Source organism: Pseudophryne corroboree, chromosome 2 (genome assembly GCF_028390025.1).
Source record: "Pseudophryne corroboree isolate aPseCor3 chromosome 2, aPseCor3.hap2, whole genome shotgun sequence".
NCBI lineage: Eukaryota > Metazoa > Chordata > Amphibia > Anura > Myobatrachidae > Pseudophryne > Pseudophryne corroboree.
The window spans coordinates 857,180,612-857,202,083 of NC_086445.1; the positions used below are offsets into that span (position 1 = coordinate 857,180,612).

At 47.3% G+C, this 21,472-nt stretch overlaps 1 protein-coding gene across 3 annotated transcripts in view; it reads right to left on the bottom strand.

Moving 5' to 3' along the window:
- Positions 1–21,472, bottom strand: part of SHPK (sedoheptulokinase) — a 97,467-nt gene that overhangs the window by 25,954 nt on the left and 50,041 nt on the right. For all 3 annotated transcript variants that reach the window (XM_063955826.1, XM_063955823.1, XM_063955825.1), the window contains exon 6: positions 7,523–7,723. In XM_063955826.1, the coding sequence (XP_063811896.1) occupies positions 7,523–7,723 (201 nt within the window). The remainder of the gene's footprint in view (positions 1–7,522; positions 7,724–21,472) is intronic.

Consider the following 21,472-nt stretch of genomic DNA (forward strand, 5'->3'; position numbering starts at 1 on the left):
GTCTCTGCATTCGTGGAAAAGGGTCCCATGTGTAAACATGGGACCCCTTTCAGTCCGTTTGGTCGTTTTTTTTTTTTTGCCAAGTACGTGGATTATAATCTGGACACTGGATCAGGTGAGTATAATTTTATTCACAGGTACACGTGGATTCTACTTGGACAAGTGGACAGAGGTCGGCGTGTGAACATAGGTAAGTATGTGTGTGTCGACATGTGTGAAATAAAGTTGTACTTTCAAGGTGTGCGTGTCCTGTTTTTATTTGGGTATTTTTTTCCCAGTAGAAGTACAGGTACCAGCGGGCCCGTTTTTCTCCGGCATGCTGGTACTTGTGGTTCTCCAAGTACCAGCTTGCGGGGGAGGCTTGCTGGGACTTGTAGTAGTACTACTGGAAAAAACAATATTCTTTTAATTTTCTCAAGGCTATCAGCCCCCCATCCGCAGCCCTTGGATGGGGGGGGGGGGGGGAACAGCCTCGGCCTTCACCACTGGCCCTTGGGTGGCTGGGGGGGGGGGGACCCCTTGATTGAAGGGGTCCCCACTCCCCCAGGGTACCCCGGCCAGGGGTGACTAGTTGGATATTTAATGCCACGGCCGCAGGGCGCTGTATAAAAGTGACCCCCGGCTGTGGCATTATCTGTCCAGCTAGTGGAGCCCGATCCTGGTGTAAAAAATACGGGGGACCCCTACTCTTTTTGTCCCCCGTATTTTTTGCACCAGCACCAGAGCCCGGTGCTGGTTTTAAAAATACGGGGGATCCCCTGTCATTTTCCCCCCCGGATTCTTAGAACCAGGACCGGCTCGAAGAGCCCAAGGCTGGTTATGCTTAGGAGGGGGGACCCCACGCAATTTTTTTTCTGATTTTTTCCATTCCATTTAAAAAAAAAATAAAAAAAAATATTTTAAAAAATATATAAATAATACTTGTGCCTCCAAAATAGACAAACCAAGTACCTAATCCCTTCTAATATAAATAGATATTCTATTACCAAAAAAAAAAAACCCACAAAAAAAAACATGTTTTAAATTTTTTTTATTAGATTCCGCCACCAAAGTGTAGCGGATTGAAAATGACGAATTTACTGTCTAAAAGCACTGTTGTCGAATTTCCAAACTTCAATTGAATATACTTTTGGCGAATTGCCGCATTTGTACCATTGCAGAAATGTCGAATTTGACAAATGTCGAATTTCAAAAAGTCGAATTTGGAAAGTCAGTTTTTTTGACGGAAAGTACTGAATTGCATTGTCGATTTTTTATTTTTGTCGAAAATGTCCCGTTTTTCGACATTTTGGGGAATTCGACCACAATTGCATATACCCCATAGCAACCAACCAGGTTATAGTTATCATTTTATAGAATATATTTGATAAATGATAGCTAGAAGCTCATTGGTTGCTACGGACAACAAACCACATATTGGGCACTTATGGTAGTGCCCAAACCTCAGGTTGTCTCTCGCACCTCCATTTTGTAATGCTGTAGGACACGATGTGCCGTTGGAGTTCCTGAACTGACATGGCTCAGATTAGGCCAAAGATAAAAGTCTTATAAAAGTGTTATTAGCTAATAAGGGGAGATATTTAGTTACACATATAGATCCTGATTCTGAGATTTACATAAATCTCTGATGTTTAATGATCTGCACATGAGAAGGCACCGCACTGCACACACGCAGATCTGCTCCCGCAACATCCTGAATAACCTCAGGGTTACTAGATGTCCTATGTGCACGCAGATGATCCCATGCTGCCCCTTCAGATGCAGCAGCGCATCACAGAATCCAGGACTACTTTTTTACTTAATACACCTCATGTAGCTTTTGCATAATTCTGCACAAGTGCAGAAGTGCCATTGGCGTCCACCTCTGAATCAGCCCCATATTTATATAGTAATTAGAACTTTATGGGTCCCATAGCAAAAAATTTTAAGGGGCTCCCCAACTCTCTCTCCGGAGAGAGAATGGCAGCAGGAACATAGAGACAGAGAGAGTGGGGCAAGGACACAGAGAGAGAGAGAGAGAGAGAGAGAGAGAGAGAGAGAGAGAGAGAGAGAGTGTGCCGGCAAAGACATAGGGACAGAGATAAGCAGCGGGGACTTACGGACAAAGAGAGGCAGCAGGGACATAGAAACAGAGAGGCAGCAGGGACATCGAAACAGAGAGGGAGATGCAGTTGGGATAAAGAGAGGCAGCAGGGATGTACAGTAGGAACAAATAGAGGCAGCAGGCACATAGAGACAGAGTGGCAGCAGGGACACAGAGAGTGTGTGCCGGCAAAGACATAGGGACAGAGAGAGGCAGTAGGGATGTAGGAACAAATAGAGGCAGCAGGACATAGAGACAGAGAGAGTGGCAGCAGGAACACACAGAGAGAGTGGCAGCAGGGTCACAGATAGAGAGTGCCAGCAAAGACATAGGGACAGAGATAAGCAGCAAGGACTTATGGGCAAACAGAGGAAGCAGGGGCATAGAAACAGAGAGAGAGGCAGCAGGGATGTAGGGACAGAGAGAGAGGCATCAGGGACAGAGAGAGAGGCAGCAGGGACATGGGGACATGGTATAGAGAGGCAACAGGGACGTGGGGACAGATAGAGAGGTAATTGCAACCATCGCCAGCAACAGAAATCTTGCGGCCAGGTACAGTGATATATCTGGAGCCCCTTTAGATTTTATATATACACTATATATATATATATATATATATATATATATAAACAAGTTTCATCTGCGGCACTCAGGAATAAAATACACAATGACAGCCACTTTCAGCCGTTTCAATTCAGCAGCATTTTCGTCAGGACACATATATATACATATATATCAACCAAATACTCTCCTTCTGCACTGTTCTAAGGCTAATTAGATACAATAAGATACAGTACTCCTTGGGAGGGGCTGCCTATTTCACTAAGTCCCTTGTTAGGAGGGACTGGATACAGAAAATATAAAAAAGAAAGGAAATTGGCACCCAAAGGTTATTTTAACCTATAAATACAGGAAACCCAGTGGGTTTCACAACTAACATTGATTTTAAAACATAAATATGAACTGTTCATTCATAAAAAAATTATTAAAATGTACAGAAGCAAGTCCATCATATTACACAGACAAAATGATGTAATTTCTCTTCGAATACTCCATCTTTGAAGTTGATAGCGGAATATCGGCAACTTAGTGCAATAGCTTTAATCTTCCTCATATGCTATTCAGAGATAACATCAAATATAACAACCCAACGCATTTCGTCTAGTAACTAGACTTCATCAGGGGTATGTCTTTTGGTATTAACATTTATCAAAATGTGATCAATCAGAATGGACACTCAGGATTTTCAAAGAATAACTTCAAAACATCAAAAAGGAGACTGCCGAAGCTTCAAGCCAGTCTCATATATTCGATTGATCAGAATTCAGCTATTTCCTATGTTTCTAACTTTCAAAAGGAAGGTGAAAACAGCAAGATCCTGCCAAAAATGGACCTCATGTGTCAAACACAAACGTGAAATACAGATACGGGTAAGCTGTCCATACAGATTCACACAGGAAAAAACTTTCCAAACAGACAGCCAGTGGTAGCGGCAAGGACACTGGAGTACCACTGGCTGTCTGTTTGGAAAGTTTTGGAGATCGTCCAAGTACGGGATAATGGTAACCCCTTGCTTGCGCAGAAGAACCATCATTTCTGCCATGACTTTGGTGAAAATCCTTGGGGCTGTGGAAAGCCCAAACGGCAACGTCTGAAATTGGTCATGAGAATCCTGTACCGCAAACCTTAGGAAAGCTTGATGCGGAGGATATATCGGGACGTGTAAGTAGGCATCCTCTATGTCGACTGACGCCATAAAGTCCCCCCCTTCTAGGCTGGCAATCACAGCTCGAAGAGATTCCATCTTGAACTTGAAAACCTTCAAGTATAGATTGAGGGACTTTAGGTTCAGAATCGGTCTGACCGAACCGTCCGGTTTCGGTACCACAAAGAGGCTCGAGTAGAACCCCTCCCCCCGTTGGGACGGGGGAACGGGAACAATGACCCTCTGTTGACACAACTTTTGTATTGCTGCCTTCACCACCTCCCTGTCCAGAAGAGACACTGGTAAGGCCGAAATGAAGAACCGGTGAGGGGGCACCTCCTGAAACTCCAGCTTGTATCCCTGAAATACTATATCTAGGACCCAAGGATCCAGGCCCGAATGAACCCAGACCTGACTGAAGATCCGCAGACGGCCCCCCCACCGGTCCGGACTCCCCCAGGGAAGCCCCAGAGTCATGCGGTGGACTTGGTAGAGGCAGGGAGGACTTTTGGTCCTGGGCGCCTGATACTGCAGGCGACTTTCTTCCTCTTGCTCTACTCTTTGAAGTGAGGAAGGACGAACCTTTTCCACGCTTGTATTTATTGAGACGAAAGGACTGTATCTGCTGATGTGGTGTCTTTTTCTGTTGTGTGGGAACATAAGGAAGAAAAGATGACTAACCCGCCGTCGCGGTAGACACCAGATCAGCCAAGCCGTCACCAAACAAGACATTACCTTTGAAGGGGAGAGCTTCCATAGCTCTCTTGGAGTCGGCATCAGCAATCCATTGATGAATCCACAGCGCTCTCCTGGCCGAGATCGCTATGGCATTGGCTCTTGATCCCAAGAGACCTACATCCCTCGCCACATCCTTCAGGTAATCTGCAGCGTCCTTGATATAACCAAGAGTTAAAAGAACATTATATTTATCAAGGGTATCCATATCAGCCGCTAAATTCTCAGCCCATTTAGCAATAGCACTACTCACCCATACTGACGCCACAGCAGGTCTGAGCAACGCACCCGTATTAGCGAAAATGAACTTCAGAGACGTCTCCAGCTTGCGATCCACCGGATCCTTGAGAGCTGCCGTGTCAGGGGATGGAAGCGCCACCTTCTTAGACAACCGGGATAGAGCCTTGTCGACATTCGGAGACGACTCCCATTTTCCCTGTCATCAGAGGGGAAAGGATACGCCATGTAAATTCTCTTGGGAATCTGCCACCTCTTATCTGGCGACTCCCAAGCCTTTTCGCAAAGAGTATTCATATCATGAGAGGGGGGAAACTTCACCTCAGGTTTTTTCCCTTTGAACAAGCAAATCCTTGTTTCAGCTTCGTCAGAAATATGTAAAACATCCTTTATAGCCACAATCATGTACTGAATACTCTTAACTAACCATGGATGTAAAGCAGCCTCAGTGAAATGTACATCGGAATCAGAATCCGTGTCGGTATCCGTATCTACCGACTGAGTAAAAGGCCGCTTTTGCGACCCTGATGGGGTCTGCACCTGAGACAAAGTCTCCTCCATGGATTTCCTCCATACCGGAGTCTGAGACTCCGATTTAGCCAACCTTTTAGACAAAGAGGCCACATTTGTATTAAGCGTACTTAACATTGTAAGTAAATCAGGTGGCGGCTGCGCCGACAGGGCCAACTCCAGACCCACATCTGCTCCCCCAGCAACCTCTTCCGGGGAATAACACTCAGCCTCAGACATGCCGACACGGAATGTCGACACACCAACACACACACACCGCCTCAGCTAGGGGACAGATCCACAAGGAAGCCCAGATAGAGAAACACAGAGGGAGTATGCCAGCTCACACCCCAGCGCCCATATATCCCAAAACAAAATATATGTTGACAGCGCTGCTATGGATTATGCACCAATAACTGTGCCCCCCCGATCAGCTCCCTGTTACTTTTAGAGGAGCTTGGAGGTTGCGGGCCAGTGTTCTCTGCAGCGGTGTGAAGGAGAGAAAATGGAGCTGACGAGCTGTGCGGCTAAGCCGCGCCCCTTCCCGGCGCGCTTCAGCCCGCTAAATTTGAAATTAAGAAAATGCTGGCGGGGGTTGAAAAACGGTGCAGAGGCACCGAACTGCCTTCTGCCAGCTCCCAGACCCAGTAACATGCTGCCCAGGGCGCTTCCCCCCCCAGCGCCCTGCACCCTGTGAGTGCTCGTTGGTGAAGTGTGTGGGAGCATGGAGCGCAGCGCTACCGCTGCGCTGTACCTCGTTACTGGAGTCTTCTGCCGTCACTGAAGTCTTCTGCATACTCACCCGACTTCTTTCTTCTGGCTTCTGTGAGGGGGGTGACGGCGTGGCTCCGGGAACAAGCAGCTAGGCGCACCAAGTGATCGAACCCTCTGGAGCTAATGGTGTCCAGTAGCCGAGAAGCAGAGCCCTTAAACTAAGAAGAAGAAATAGGTCTGACTTCTCTCCCCTCAGTCCCAAGATGCAGGGAGCCTGTAGCCAGCAGGTCTCCCTGAAAATAAAAAACCTAACAAAGTCTTTTCCAGAGAAACTCAGGAGAGCTCCCCTAGTGAGTGTCCAGTCAGTCCTGGGCACAAAGTCTAACTGAGGTCTGGAGGAGGGGCATAGAGGGAGGAGCAAGTTCACACCCAGTTAAAGTCTTTTCAGTGTGCCCAAGCTCCTGCGGATCCCGTCTATACCCCATGGTCCTTTTGGAGTCCCCCAGCATCCTCTAAGATGTAAGAGAAAAATAAATATATATTTATTTATACACATGTACAGGTATAAATATGTATATCTCTGCTTCCTCCCCCATACACACACCACAGTCTGTCTCCCTCTCTCCTATCTCCCACACACCCCAAAGCCTGTCTCTCTGAAATCCTAAAGCCCTGTATCCCCTCACCAAGCCACAGCTGCACTGCACTCCCCAGTATCCAGATCCTCACACCGCATACCAGGTACCATACGGCGCCCTTTGACCCCTACCTGCAGATTTATCAAACCCAACATGTTTTATGGTAACCACTATTTCTCTGTTTTATTTATTTATTTTTTGGTAACCTGTATATTTGTGAATGCAACACAATAATATTCCAAGGATGAAAAGTTTGCAATCTGGCTAATCCTATTTATTATTAAATATAATATTAACAACATGAGCAAAAAAATACAATTCTTAGAAATCCAAATATTAGTTTACAAAAAATACAGAATATTACATTTAAAACCTGTTAGTGCAATGACGGAACCCACAGGAATGCTTTTTATTTAGACAAAAAAATGAGAATGGAGTTATTGTCTTCACAACACATCAGCTAATGAGATCAGGAAATGAGAGATGTCTTGAGACAAGACTGCACTTATCTAATTGTATTATTTTATTTTAATTTAACAGCAGTTTTCTGTGATTCTCTTACCCAGGAAATACAGCTAAAGCTGAGCAGTATTTAAATAGCGGAATAAGCACAGGATAATTAGCATTTTCCTGTTACAGGACAATAAACAGTGCTGCAATTTTTTGAACAGTAAACCTTGATTGAAAGTCTAAAATTAAACTGAATGGAGAACACTGTTCCCGTCACACCAGACCGATTGCAGTGGCAAAACAGAGTATGTGGCTAGGGTAAATCAGCGCCCAATAGGACGCAGATGTATGAAAACACGGAATGGGGTTGCCACACCCTTCTGTTCGTGTGTATCCTTAAAGTGACTGTACGTAAGAACCATTTTCAATGTTATTACGATTAGTATTTACCTAACACAGCCATCCACTGAGCCAACATTGCGACAAAGGATGCAAACACATTTCCTCCATTCAGGGAAGCAGCGACCGCCAAGTACTGACCCTCGAAGTAAGGAAAATAAGTGACAGCTTCTGCGGGACTGGGGTGGTCTTCAGGCTGAAATCCTTCTGGCATTGAGAAGGTCAGCTGAGCAGAAGTGCTTACATTCAGGACTTACAAATTAGAAGAAAAAAAGAGAGTTATGTAAGGAGTGCATAAAGATTACATACTGATTACATGCCCATGCAGACACAGCTTTGTAAAATATTGTTTTCTACTGCTCACGTCAGATATGGCAGCATCATTAATTATTATTTACACCGTATAGGTAGAAATGCAGTATACACTTATGAATACAGTATACACTATTATACGGGATGTTTAGGACATAAGGACTTCAGGATAAGTACTTTAGTAAATTTTAGACACTGTGGAAAAAATGGCTGAACACATGTAAACATTTCACAGTCCATCAGCAACATAATAAAATATCAAATACCCATCTCTTCAGTAATTATGGCAAGAAAAAAAGGACTTGTAACAACTCCCTGTCACTGTGCACATGTTGTGAGGTGCATGTGTAGGTAGAACACCTCTTCTTTGTCAGTTTGGTTGAGATAGGTCCTTAGGTTGACAGTCATTAGGTCAACCACTATTGGTCGACATGCATTAAGTCGACATCGTCACTGGGTCAACATGGAAAAAGGTCGACATGAGTTATTCACTTAAATTTTTTTACTTTTTCATACTTTACGATCCACGTGGACTACGATTGGGATTAGTAACCTGTGCCGAGCGCAGCAGCAGCGGAGCGAGACAACTTGCCCAAAGTGCGCTCGCCATGCGAGGGGACACGGTGCACTAACTGGGGTTCCCCGTCATTTTACGAAGCAAACAACACCAAAAAAAGGTTAAAAAAAACACTCATGTCGACCTAGTGACCATGTTGACCAATAGTGATCGACCTAATGACTGTCGACCTAAGTGTGGTTGACCTTATGACCCATACCCCTTTGGTTTACTCAGGCTATGTGTGTGGGTCCAGGGTGTAACTGGGGCAGTGTGAACAGACTTGCTGTCCATACTACCTGCTCCACATGGTATTTCCCCAGTCAGTAAAATGTTCTTCTGAAGTAAGCTTCATCTGTCATACGCTATACATATAGCTCAGGGTGGGAGGTAGTTACGTGACCGGCGGTCAGGAGACCGCCGGTCACAATACCGACGCCGGAGTCCCACACCATTACAGCCCCGACAGTCGGCATGCCGACTAACAGGGACTATTCCCACTCGTGGGTGTCCACAACACCCATAGAGTGGGAATATAACCTGTGGCAAGCGCAGCTCGCCACCGAGCCCGCAAGGGGCTTCGTTGTGCTCGCCCTTCCTGCCAGCCATCTCCTGACCGCTGGTCACGCATACCCAACCCCTCAGGGCAGGCTAGTATGTCTCTAGTCCTGTGTAGCAGACAGCACAGAAGGAAAATCAGATATGAAAAATCTGTAATGTGGGGACTAAACTGGTGTACAGGATAATGTGTGAGAAAAGGTGCTGGGCAGGGGAACATGTGTGAGAAAAGATGATGAGCATGGGGGGCTGTGTGAAAATAGGGTTGGCATGGTGGCAAGTGTGAAAAACTAGTTGGCATTGGCATGGGGGCAGATCTGAGAAAAGCTGTTAGCAGAGGGACATGTTTGACAAAAGATGATGATAAAGTGGACATGTTGACAAAAGCTGGTGGGCACTAGGGTATTAGAGAGAAATGCTGCTGGACGGCGGCAGCGGTGGGGGTGAACAGAAAAGCTGGTTAGCAGAATGTTAATGGTGAAAATAGCATGTAAGCAGGAAAGCTGCTGAGCAGGGGGAATATGTGAGGAAAGCTGCTGAGCAGGGGGGGGGGGTGTAAGGAAAGCTGCTGAGCAGGGGTAATGTGTGAGGAAAGCTGCTGAGCAGGGGGAATGTGTGAGGAAAGCTGCTGAGCAGGGGGAATGTGTGAGGAAAGCTGCTGAGCAGGGGGGAATGTGTGAGGAAAGCTGCTGAGCAGGGGGGAATGTGTGAGGAAAGCTGCTGAGCAGGGGGGAATGTGTGAGGAAAGCTGCTGAGCAGGAGGGAATGTGTGAGGAAAGCTGCAGAGCAGGAGAGAATGTGTGAGGAGAGCTGCTGAGCAGGGGGGAATGTGTGAGGAAATCTGCAGAGCAGGAGGGAATGTGTGAGGAGAGCTGCAGAGCAGGGGGGAATGTGTGAGGAAAGCTGCAGAGCAGGAGGGAATGTGTGAGGAGAGCTGCTAAGCAGGAGGGAATGTGTGAGGAGAGCTGCTAAGCAGGAGGGAATGTGTGTGGAGAGCTGCTAAGCAGGAGGGAATGTGTGAGGAAAGCTGCAGAGCAGGAGGGAATGTGTGAGGAAAGCTGCAGAGCAGGAGGGAATGTGTGAGGAGAGCTGCTGAGCAGGGGGAATGTGTGAGGAAAGCTGCTGAGCAGGGGGAATGTGTGAGGAAAGCTGCTGAGCAGGGGGGAATGTGTGAGGAAAGCTGCTGAGCAGGGGGGAATGTGTGAGGAAAGCTGCTGAGCAGGGGGGAATGTGTGAGGAAAGCTGCTGAGCAGGAGGGAATGTGTGAGGAAAGCTGCAGAGCAGGAGAGAATGTGTGAGGAGAGCTGCTGAGCAGGGGGGAATGTGTGAGGAAATCTGCAGAGCAGGAGGGAATGTGTGAGGAGAGCTGCAGAGCAGGGGGGAATGTGTGAGGAAAGCTGCAGAGCAGGAGGGAATGTGTGAGGAGAGCTGCTAAGCAGGAGGGAATGTGTGAGGAGAGCTGCTAAGCAGGAGGGAATGTGTGAGGAGAGCTGCTAAGCAGGAGGGAATGTGTGAGGAAAGCTGCAGAGCAGGAGGGAATGTGTGAGGAAAGCTGCAGAGCAGGAGGGAATGTGTGAGGAGAGCTGCAGAGCAGGAGGGAATGTGTGAGGAGAGCTGCTGAGCAGGAGGGAATGTGTGAGGAGAGCTGCTGAGCAGGAGGGAATGTGTGAGGAAAGCTGCAGAGCAGGAGGGAATGTGTGAGGAGAGCTGCTGAGCAGGGGGGAATGTGTGAGGAAAGCTGCAGAGCAGGAGGGAATGTGTGAGGAGAGCTGCAGAGCAGGGGGGAATGTGTGAGGAAAGCTGCAGAGCAGGAGGGAATGTGTGAGGAGAGCTGCTAAGCAGGAGGGAATGTGTGAGGAGAGCTGCTAAGCAGGAGGGAATGTGTGAGGAGAGCTGCTAAGCAGGAGGGAATGTGTGAGGAAAGCTGCAGAGCAGGAGGGAATGTGTGAGGAAAGCTGCAGAGCAGGAGGGAATGTGTGAGGAGAGCTGCAGAGCAGGAGGGAATGTGTGAGGAGAGCTGCTGAGCAGGAGGGAATGTGTGAGGAAAGCTGCAGAGCAGGAGGGAATGTGTGAGGAGAGCTGCTGAGCAGGGGGGAATGTGTGAGGAAAGCTGCAGAGCAGGAGGGAATGTGTGAGGAGAGCTGCTGAGCAGGGGGGAATGTGTGAGGAAAGCTGCAGAGCAGGAGGGGATGTGTGAGAAGAGCTGCTGAGCAGGGGGGATGTGTGAGGAAAGCTGCAGAGTAGGGGGGAATGTGTGAGGAGAGCTGCTGAGCAGGAGTGTGCTGTTGGAGATTGTATTTTATGTACAGTACATGTCTATATTATTGGACCTTCTAGTATTAGTATTAGCCATGTTACATACTGCTGTTGAAATATTCTGTCTGTTGGCTGTAATGAATCTGCTTTTAAAATTAATCTCATGGGATTTGTAGCTGTGCTTTTGGGCCTGGTTTGTGATTTATGGTCATTAATGATGCATTATTCTGATTATTTTATTATCCTGTAATCACTGTACAATAAAGTATAGTGCTAACCATGATTATACTATTATTTCACATTTGCTATTGGTTTAAGTTTTGATTGGTCACAGAGTTGTTTCCACAGCTTTGATATATTTAATTGCAAGATAACTGTTATAATTTACCCTTTACCAGCTGTAAACTTTAAATTGTGTTTATTTTTAAGGTTTTTGTTTTATTTTAATGTACAGTAAAGGGCCCTACAGACATGCCGATCCGCCGCCGAGCTGCCCGACGGCGGATACGGCCGACGAGCGACCCGGCGGCGGGGGGGCAGTGACGGGGGGAGTGAAGTTTCTTCACTCCCCCAGTCACGCGGCTCCATTGAAGTGCAGGCAAATATGGACGAGATCGTCCATATTGGCCTGCATGCACAGCCGACGGGGGACCAGCGATGAACGAGCGCGGGACCGCGCATCGTTCATCGCTGGAGCCTCCACACTGAAAGATATGAACGAGTTCTCGTTCATTTATGAACGAGATCGTTCATATCTTTCAAATAAATCGGCATGTGTGTAGGGCCTATAACTCTACTATCGAGATTGCACACTGCAATTAATATAACTAAGCATTTAATATAACTAATACAAGATTCTTCAGTTACTGTGGATGATCACTTAATGATTGGGAAAGTACAGCACAGCTGACCCATATGGATTACTGATTTTGGTTTTGCTTTAGGGTTTAAATAGCAGACTTTTCATTGGTTATTTACATGATCCTTGATAATGATCCTATCCAGGATCAAAATATTGTTGGGTACTGCTGCAATATATATGTCGCGGCGCCTTCTGGAGACGCCAACAGTTACCTTTCAGGGGCGTTGTCAGGACTTCTACGTGGTGTGCCATGGATCCACCGCTCACTCACAGCCACTGTTGCTGGCTCCCTGTCTCTTTGACGGTGCCTGCAAACTGGTGATGCAGATGGCTCCAGCGTCTCCTGTGCAAAGGTTTCCGCCAGCTCAGGTGTATGCGCGCAACTACGTTTTCCGGGGTCAGATGACTGTTGCACCACCAATGGGGGCTGAATATTTGGTCTGACACTCAAGGCCAAGTAAACAGACTTTCTAAAGTGCTGGCTAACTGCCAGTGCAAGGTCTCTCACAGCCAGCAGCGTGAGCAGACCCTCTGTGCTCCTTATCATTCATTTTCTGAATCTATTGTAGCAAATCCTTGTTCTAGCCTTGTGCCAAAAAATAAGAATTTACTTACCGATAATTCTATTTCTCGGAGTCCGTAGTGGATGCTGGGGTTCCTGAAAGGACCATGGGGAATAGCGGCTCCGCAGGAGACAGGGCACAAAAGTAAAGCTTTCCGATCAGGTGGTGTGCACTGGCTCCTCCCCCTATGACCCTCCTCCAAGCCAGTTAGGTACTGTGCCCGGACGAGCGTACACAATAAGGGAGGAATTTTGAATCCCGGGTAAGACTCATACCAGCCACACCAATCACACCGTACAACTTGTGATCTAAACCCAGTTAACAGTATGATAACAGCGGAGCCTCTGAAAAGATGGCTCACAACAATAATAACCCGATTTTTGTAACTATGTACAAGTATTGCAGATAATCCGCACTTGGGATGGGCGCCCAGCATCCACTACGGACTCCGAGAAATAGAATTATCGGTAAGTAAATTCTTATTTTCTCTATCGTCCTAGTGGATGCTGGGGTTCCTGAAAGGACCATGGGGATTATACCAAAGCTCCCAAACGGGCGGGAGAGTGCGGATGACTCTGCAGCACCGAATGAGAGAACTCCAGGTCCTCCTTAGCCAGGGTATCAAATTTGTAGAATTTAGCAAACGTGTTTGCCCCTGACCAAGTAGCTGCTCGGCAAAGTTGTAAAGCCGAGACCCCTCGGGCAGCCGCCCAAGATGAGCCCACCTTCCTTGTGGAATGGGCATTTACATATTTTGGCTGTGGCAGGCCTGCCACAGAATGTGCAAGCTGAATTGTATTACACATCCAACTAGCAATAGTCTGCTTAGAAGCAAGAGCACCCAGTTTGTTGGGTGCATACAGGATAACAGCAAGTCAGTTTTCCTGACTCCAGCCGTCCTGGAACATATTTTCAGGGCCCTGACAACATCTAGCAACTTGGAGTCCTCCAAGTCCCTAGTAGGTGCAAGGCACCACAATAAGCTGGTTCAGGTGAAACACTGACACCACCTTAGGGAGAGAACTGGGGACGAGTCCGCAGCTCTGCCCTGTCCGAATGGACAAACAGATATGGGCTTTTTTTGAGAAAAAACCACCAATTTGACACTCGCCTGGTCCAGGCCAGGGCCAAGAGCATGGTCACTTTTCATGTGAGATGCTTCAAATCCACAGATTTGACTGGTTTTAAACCAATGTGATTTGAGGAATCCCAGAACTACGTTGAGATCCCACAGTGCCACTGGAGGCACAAAAGGGGGTTGTATATGCAATACTCCCTTGACAAACTTCTGGACTTCAGGAACTGAAGCCAATTCTTTCTGGAAGAAAATCGACAGGGCCGAAATTTGAACCTTAATGGACCCCAATTTGAGGCCCATAGACACTCCTGTTTGCAGGAAATGCAGGAAACGACCAAGTTGAAATTTCTTTGTGGGGCCTTCCTGGCCTCACACCACGCAACATATTTTCGCCACATGTGGTGATAATGTTGTGCGGTCACCTCCTTTCTGGCTTTGACCAGGGTAGGAATGACCTCTTCCGGAATGCCTTTTTCCCTTAGGATCCGGCTTTCCACCGCCATGCCGACAAACGCAGCTGCGGTAAGTCTTGGAACAGACATGGTACTTGCTGAAGCAAGTCCCTTCTTAGCGGCAGAGGCCATAAGACCTCTGTAAGCATCTCTTGAAGTTCCGGGTACCAAGTCCTTCTTGGCCAATCCGGAGCCATGAGTATAGTTCTTACTCCTCTACGTCTTATAATTCTCAGCACCTTAGGTATGAGAAGCAGAGGAGGGAACACATACACCGACTGGTACACCCACGGTGTTACCAGAACGTCCACAGCTATTGCCTGAGGGTCTCTTGACCTGGCGCAATACCTGTCCCGTTTTTTGTTCAGACGGGACGCCATCATGTCCACCTTTGGTATTTCCCAACGGTTTACAATCATGTGGAAAAAACTTCCCGATGAAGTTTCCACTCTCCCGGGTGGAGGTCGTGCCTGCTGAGGAAGTCTGCTTCCCAGTTTCCATTCCCGGGATGAAACACTGCTGACAGTGCTATCACATGATTTTCCGCCCAGCGAAAAGTCCTTGCAGTTTTTGCCATTGCCCTCCTGCTTCTTGTGTCGCCCTGTCTGTTTACGTGGGCGACTGCCGTGATGTTTTTCCCACTGGATCAATACCGGCTGACCTTGAAGCAGAGGTCTTGCTAAGCTTAGAGCATTATAAATTTACCCTTAGCTCCAGTATATTTATGTGGAGAAAAGTCTCCAGACTTGATCACACTCCCTGGAAATTTTTTTTTTTTTTTCTTGTGTGACTGCTCCCCAGCCTCTCGGGCTGGGCTCCGTGGTCACCAGCATCCAAACCTGAATGCCGAATCTGCGGCCCTCTAGAAGATGAGCACTCTATAACCACCACAGGAGAGACACCCTTGTCCTTGGATATAGGGTTATCCGCTGATGCATCTGAAGATGCGATCCGGACCATTTGTCCAGCAGATCCCACTGAAAAGTTCTTGCGTGAAATCTGCCGAATGGAATTGCTTCGTAGGAAGCCACCATTTTTACCAGGACCCTTGTGCAATGATGCACTGTTTTTAGGAGGTTCCTGACTAGCTCGGATAACTCCCTGGCTTTCTCTTCCGGGAGAAACACCTTTTTCTGGACTGTGTCCAGAATCATCCCTAGGCACAGCAGACGTGTCGTCGGGATCAGCTGCGATTTTGGAATATTTAGAATCCACCCGTGCTGTTGTAGCAGTATCCGAGATAGTGCTACTCCGACCTCCAACTGTTCCCTGGACTATGCCCTTATCAGGAGATCGTCCAAGTAAGGGATAATTAAGACGCCTTTTCTTCGAAGAAGAATCATCATTTCGGCCATTACCTTGGTAAAGACCCGGGGTGCCGTGGACAATCCAAACGGCAGCGTCTGAAACTGATAGTGACAGTTCTGCACCACGAACCTGAGGTACCCTTAGTGAGAAGGGCAAATTTGGGACATAGAGGTAAGCATCCCTGATGTCCCGGGACACTATATAGTCCCCTTCTTCCTGGTTCGTTATCACTGCTCTGAGTGACTCCATCTTGATTTGAACCTTTGTAAGTGTTCAAAAAATTTTTTTAGAATAAGTCTCACCTAGCCTTCTGGCTTCAGTACCACAATATAGTGTGGAATAATACCCCTTTTCTTGTAGTAGGAGGGGTAATTTAATTATCACCTGCTGGGAATACAGCTTGTGAATTTTTTCCCATACTGCCTCCTTGTCGGAGGGAGACCTTGGTAAAGCAGACTTCAGGAGCCTGCGAAGGGGAAACGTCTCGACATTCCAATCTGTACCCCTGGGATACTACTTGTAGGATCCAGGGGTCCTGTACGGTCTCAGCGCCATGCTGAGAACTTGTCAGAAGCGGTGGAACGCTTCTGTTCCTGGGAATGGGCTGCCTGCTGCAGTCTTCTTCCCTTTCCTCTATCCCTGGGCAGATATGATCTTATAGGGACGAAAGGACTGAGGCTGAAAAGACGGTGTCTTTTTCTGCAGAGATGTGACTTAGGGTAAAAACGGCGGATTTTCCAGCAGTTGCCGTGGCCACCAGGTCCGATGGACCGACCCCAAATAACTCCTCTTCCTTTATACGGCAATACACCTTTGTGCCGTTTGGAATCTGCATCACTTGACCACTGTCGTGTCCATAACATCTTCTGGCAGATATGGACATCGCATTTACTCTTGATGCCAGAGTGCAAATATCCCTCTGTGCATCTCGCATATATAGAAATGCATCCTTTAAATGCTCTATAGTCAATAAAATACTGTCCCTGTCAAGGGTATCAATATTTTTAGTCAGGGAATCCGACCAAGCCACCCCAGCTCTGCACATCCAGGCTGAGGCGATCGCTGGTCGCAGTATAACACCAGTATGTGTGTATATACTTTTTATGATATTTTCCAGCCTCCTGTCAGCTGGTCCTTGAGGACGGCCCTATCTATAGACGGTACCGCCACTTGTTTTGATAAGCGTGTGAGCGCCTTATCCACCCTAAGGGGTGTTTCCCAACGCGCCCTAACTTCTGGCGGGAAAGGGTATACCGCCCATAATTTTCTATCGGGGGGAACCCACGCATCATCACACACTTTATTTAATTTATCTGATTCAGGAAAAACTACGGTAGTTTTTTCACATCCCACATAATACCCTCTTTTGTGGTACTTGTAGTATCAGAAATATGAAACACCTCCTTCATTGCCTTTAACGTGTGGCCCTAATAAGGAATACATTTGTTTATTCACCGTCGACACTGGATTCAGTGTCCCTGTCTGTGTCTGTGTCGACCGACTAAAGTAAACGGGCGTTTTAAAACCCCTGACGGTGTTTTTGAGACGTCTGGACCGGTACTAATTGTTTGTCGGCCGTCTCATGTCGTCAACCGACCTTGCAGCGTGTTGACATTATCACGTAATTCCCTAAATAAGCCATCCATTCCGGTGTCGACTCCCTAGAGAGTGACATCACCATTACAGGCAATTGCTCCGCCTCCTCACCAACATCGTCCTCATACATGTCGACACACACGTACCGACACACAGCACACACACAGGGAATGCTCTGATAGAGGACAGGACCCACTAGCCCTTTGGAGAGACAGAGGGAGAGTTTACCAGCACACACCAAAAACGCTATAATTATATAGGGACAACCTTATATAAGTGTTTTCCCTTATAGCATCTTTTTTATATATTTCTAACACCAATTTAGTGCCCCCCCTCTCTGTTTTAACCCTGTTTCTGTAGTGCAGTGCAGGGGAGAGCCTGGGAGCCTTCCCTCCAGCCTTTCTGTGAGGGAAAATGGCGCTGTGTGCTGAGGAGATAGGCCCCGCCCCTTTTTCGGCGGCCTCGTCTCCCGCTCTTAACGGATTCTGGCAGGGGTTAAATATCTCCATATAGCCTCCGGAGGCTATATGTGAGGTATTTTTAGCCAAAATAGGTATTCATTTGCCTCCCAGGGCGCCCCCCTCCCAGCGCCCTGCACCCTCAGTGACTGCCGTGTGAAGTGTGCTGAGAGGAAAATGGCGCACAGCTGCAGTGCTGTGCGCTACCTTTAGAAGACTGAGGAGTCTTCTGCCGCCGATTCTGGACCTCTTCTTACTTCAGCATCTGCAAGGGGGCCGGCGGCAAGGCTCCGGTGACCATCCAGGCTGTACCTGTGATCGTCCCTCTGGAGCTGATGTCCAGTAGCCAAGAAGCCAATCCATCCTGCACGCAGGTGAGTTCACTTCTTCTCCCCTAAGTCCCTCGTTGCAGTGATCCTGTTGCCAGCAGGACTCACTGTAAAATAAAAAACCTAAGCTAAACTTTTCTAAGCAGCTCTTTAGGAGAGCCACCTAGATTGCACCCTTCTCGGCCGGGCACAAAAATCTAACTGGCTTGGAGGAGGGTCATAGGGGGAGGAGCCAGTGCACACCACCTGATCGGAAAGCTTTACTTTTGTGCCCTGTCTCCTGCGGAGCCGCTATTCCCCATGGTCCTTTCAGGAACCCCAGCATCCACTAGGACGATAGAGAAACCACTGCATACAGCCCAGAGTCCAGCACCTCTGGTACGAACCCAGTATTCAGCCCAACTATTACTGGATCCAGCCCAAAGTCTGGTAAAACTGGTACCAGCCCGGTGTTCAGTCTAAGTACCAGAGAGTTCAGCCCAGGGTCCAGTTCTGCCAGTCCAATCTGGTATTCAGTACCTTCGGACCTCACTCTTTTAACCATAGTCTGGTTTCCACAGCTACAGATCTTTCAAGTACCAAGACTAGTGTGCAGCCAAGCATTAAATTCCATCAAACCCAGTCCACCTTCCTAGTTAAACCCCGCCGGTCTTAACTTCACGAGCCTAGTTGGTTCTCCATGCATAATGAAGTGAGTCGTCTGGAGAGTCAAGAGGCCTCGCAGAGACAGTTGGCCGAGGCAGTTGGTACAGTCCCTGCAAGAATGGACTGTAGGCTTGGACAATATACAAGCAACCGTCTTGGGTGCAGGGACATCTACTAGTCCAGATCCAGTTCCTTTGGCACCTGCTCCCACACCCATGCCAATATCACATCTTCAGTTATATTCGCCTAAAAAATTGACAGAAATCTTAAGTTCGGTTGTGGGTTCTTAAATCAGCGCAAGACCCATTTTGAGTTACAAGCCACCAATTTCCCTGGTGTATATCATCTCTTTGATGTCTGGACAAGCTCGTAATTGGGCTTCTCCGCTCTGGGAAAGGTCAAACTCATTACTTTCAAACTACTCAGAGTTTATCTCTACGTTCTGAAAGATTTACAATGAGCCTGGGAAAACAACTTCCGCTTCCAGGGACATATTGCAGTTGCACCAAGGCAGTAGAACCGTAGTTCAATATGTTGTTCAATTTCAAACCCTGGCTTCTGAGTTACATTGGAATGAAGATGCTCAAATCGCAGCCTTTCTTAATGGTCTCTCTGACAGGCTCAAAGATAACTTGGCTACCCGCAATATTCCTTCCAAGTTTGACAATCTAATCTCCCTCTGCAATATAGATGACTTGCGCTATAGTGAGCGTGCTTTGGAAAAACCAAGAGTGATTGATTCAAGACACCACATCCACCGAAGAATCAATGCAAATCAACCGATTCTGTGCTTTTCAGAGAAGCAACACAAACGTCAACTAGAGAACCTTTATTTTTATTGTGGAGTCTCTGGACATAAGGTCAGTTCTTGTCCTCTTCATCTGGGAAACCCCCGCTGTTACCTAACGGTGGGGGAAGTTAAGTTAGTAGCTACCAATTCCTCACAAAAACCTGATTCGACCATACCCATGTCATTGAAACATCCGCACAGTCTTAAATCTCTCCAAGCACTACCTGGATTCCAGTGCGACAGGTAATTTTATCTCGTTCAACTATGTCTGGTAGTATCAATTACCTACCGAAGTTTTGTAAAGTTCAATCACCCTTATGGCAGTTGATGCCAGTCAAATACCAGACGCAATCGTTACCCACCAGACTTTGCCACTGAACTCCAAGTAGGAGCCTTATTGTACATTCAGAAGTGGTACCCTTCTTGTTGATACCAAAACCTTTGCATGGTCTCCCTTGGCTACAGAAACATAGCCCTCAGATTACTTCCTAGAGTCCATTTTGCTTTGAGTCCTGCCTCCAACGTGTTGTGCCACTTCGCTCTAAAGGGGTCTCCAAACCAGAAAACTACCTCTGCTTTACCAGCAATTCACAGATGTCTTCAGCAAGCAAGAAGCGGATATCCTTCCATCTCACCGAGAATGGGACTGTCCCATTGACTTGATAACAGTGAAGGCTCCATCTAAGGGTCGCACAGAGTCCATCACCACAGGTAACAGCCCAGTGTTTAGTCCAAGTACTATTGTTTCCTGTCCAGTGTCCACTTCCACGAGTCCCAATCTGATATTCAGTACCTTCTGTCACAACTGAGGGCTGATGACCGTGGCTGGGAGCCTCAGTTGCAGGGGCTGAAGGGTACCGGAATGTAGGAGGTGCGAGAGGACTTCTGGACATACGTAGAAGCTGTATACCAAATGCCCGAAGGCGTGACCACGACAACAGGAATATCTTTAAGTGCTTTTATTAAACAAAAAGTCAGATAATATGCAACCAAACAAAACAGTAACAAGTGAGTCTCTGAAATATTACTGGTTGTGACCAGTAATCTGAAGTATAAATGATATGCACTATTGTACTTAGAAGCACAGGTGAAGCATAAAGTGATGCTGGGGATCGTTGGTAAGCTTTGAGTGAAGCTGGGGTTCGCAGATAGAAATGCACTATTGTACTTAGAAGCACAAGTGAAGCATGAAGTGATGCTGGGGATCGCTGGAGAGCTGTACAAGAAGCTGGAGAATGGCTGCTGGAAAGCCGGAGTTCAGACACAGGTGAATCAGGGTAGACTGTAGAGGGTTAATCACTGGAGAGTTGGGTTACACTGCAGAGTGTAATCACCAGAGAGTGAGGCTGTACTACAGGTGAATCAGGGTAGACTGTAGAGGGTTAATCACTGGAGAGTTGGGTTACACTGCAGAGTGTAATCACCAGGGAGTCAGGCTGTACTGCAGAGAAAGTCCATGGGAGAACTGCACACTGGAATCACTGAAGACAATTGAAGCACTGACAACCCTTCAGTGCTAGGACAGGCTATTTAAACCCACAGGTTAGCAGGGATTGGTGGGCAATTAGGCTCCAGCACTTGTCAGCACCGCAGATAGGAGAAACAATGTCATGTGACTGAAGTCCAACATGGCTGCGCCCATGAACAGGAAAAGAAGGGGAATTAACTGCTTGAGAATGTGTAACAATGGCGATGAAGGCCACAGTAGCAGAAACACAATCGCCCAGCGAGACAGGAGCGGCAGCAGAGGCACATGGAGGACGTGCATCCAGAAGGGAAAATGGTGTCTCAGTACCCGGATCGTGACAGTACCCCCCTTTTCAAAGGTGGACTCCAAACACCCAACTTGAAACCTAGAGGAACTTGAGAAATTCATACAGAAGAACTTAGGACTTTCGTCGATGCCTCTTCTTCTTACGGGAACATTTGGTTTTGACCAGGGAGAGCGGAATCTCTTGTAAAGAAAAAACTTCCTTAGAAAACATAGGACCTCCCAGGAAAGGAGTAGCATCATGAACTGGATCAAATTCAGAGTCTGAGGATTTAGGACTAAATTCTTTAAACACTGCTTTACTAAAAGACTGCAAGTCATGAAACACAGGAACATTACTCTCGCAAAGTGTGTTGGCCCACTCCAAAGCTCTTCCTCTGAATGCCAGAAACAGATATCGAGTAACGTTGGAAGGAGTTACTGCACCTGAAGGATCCGACTCCATCAAATTAAGAAAACGATCGACT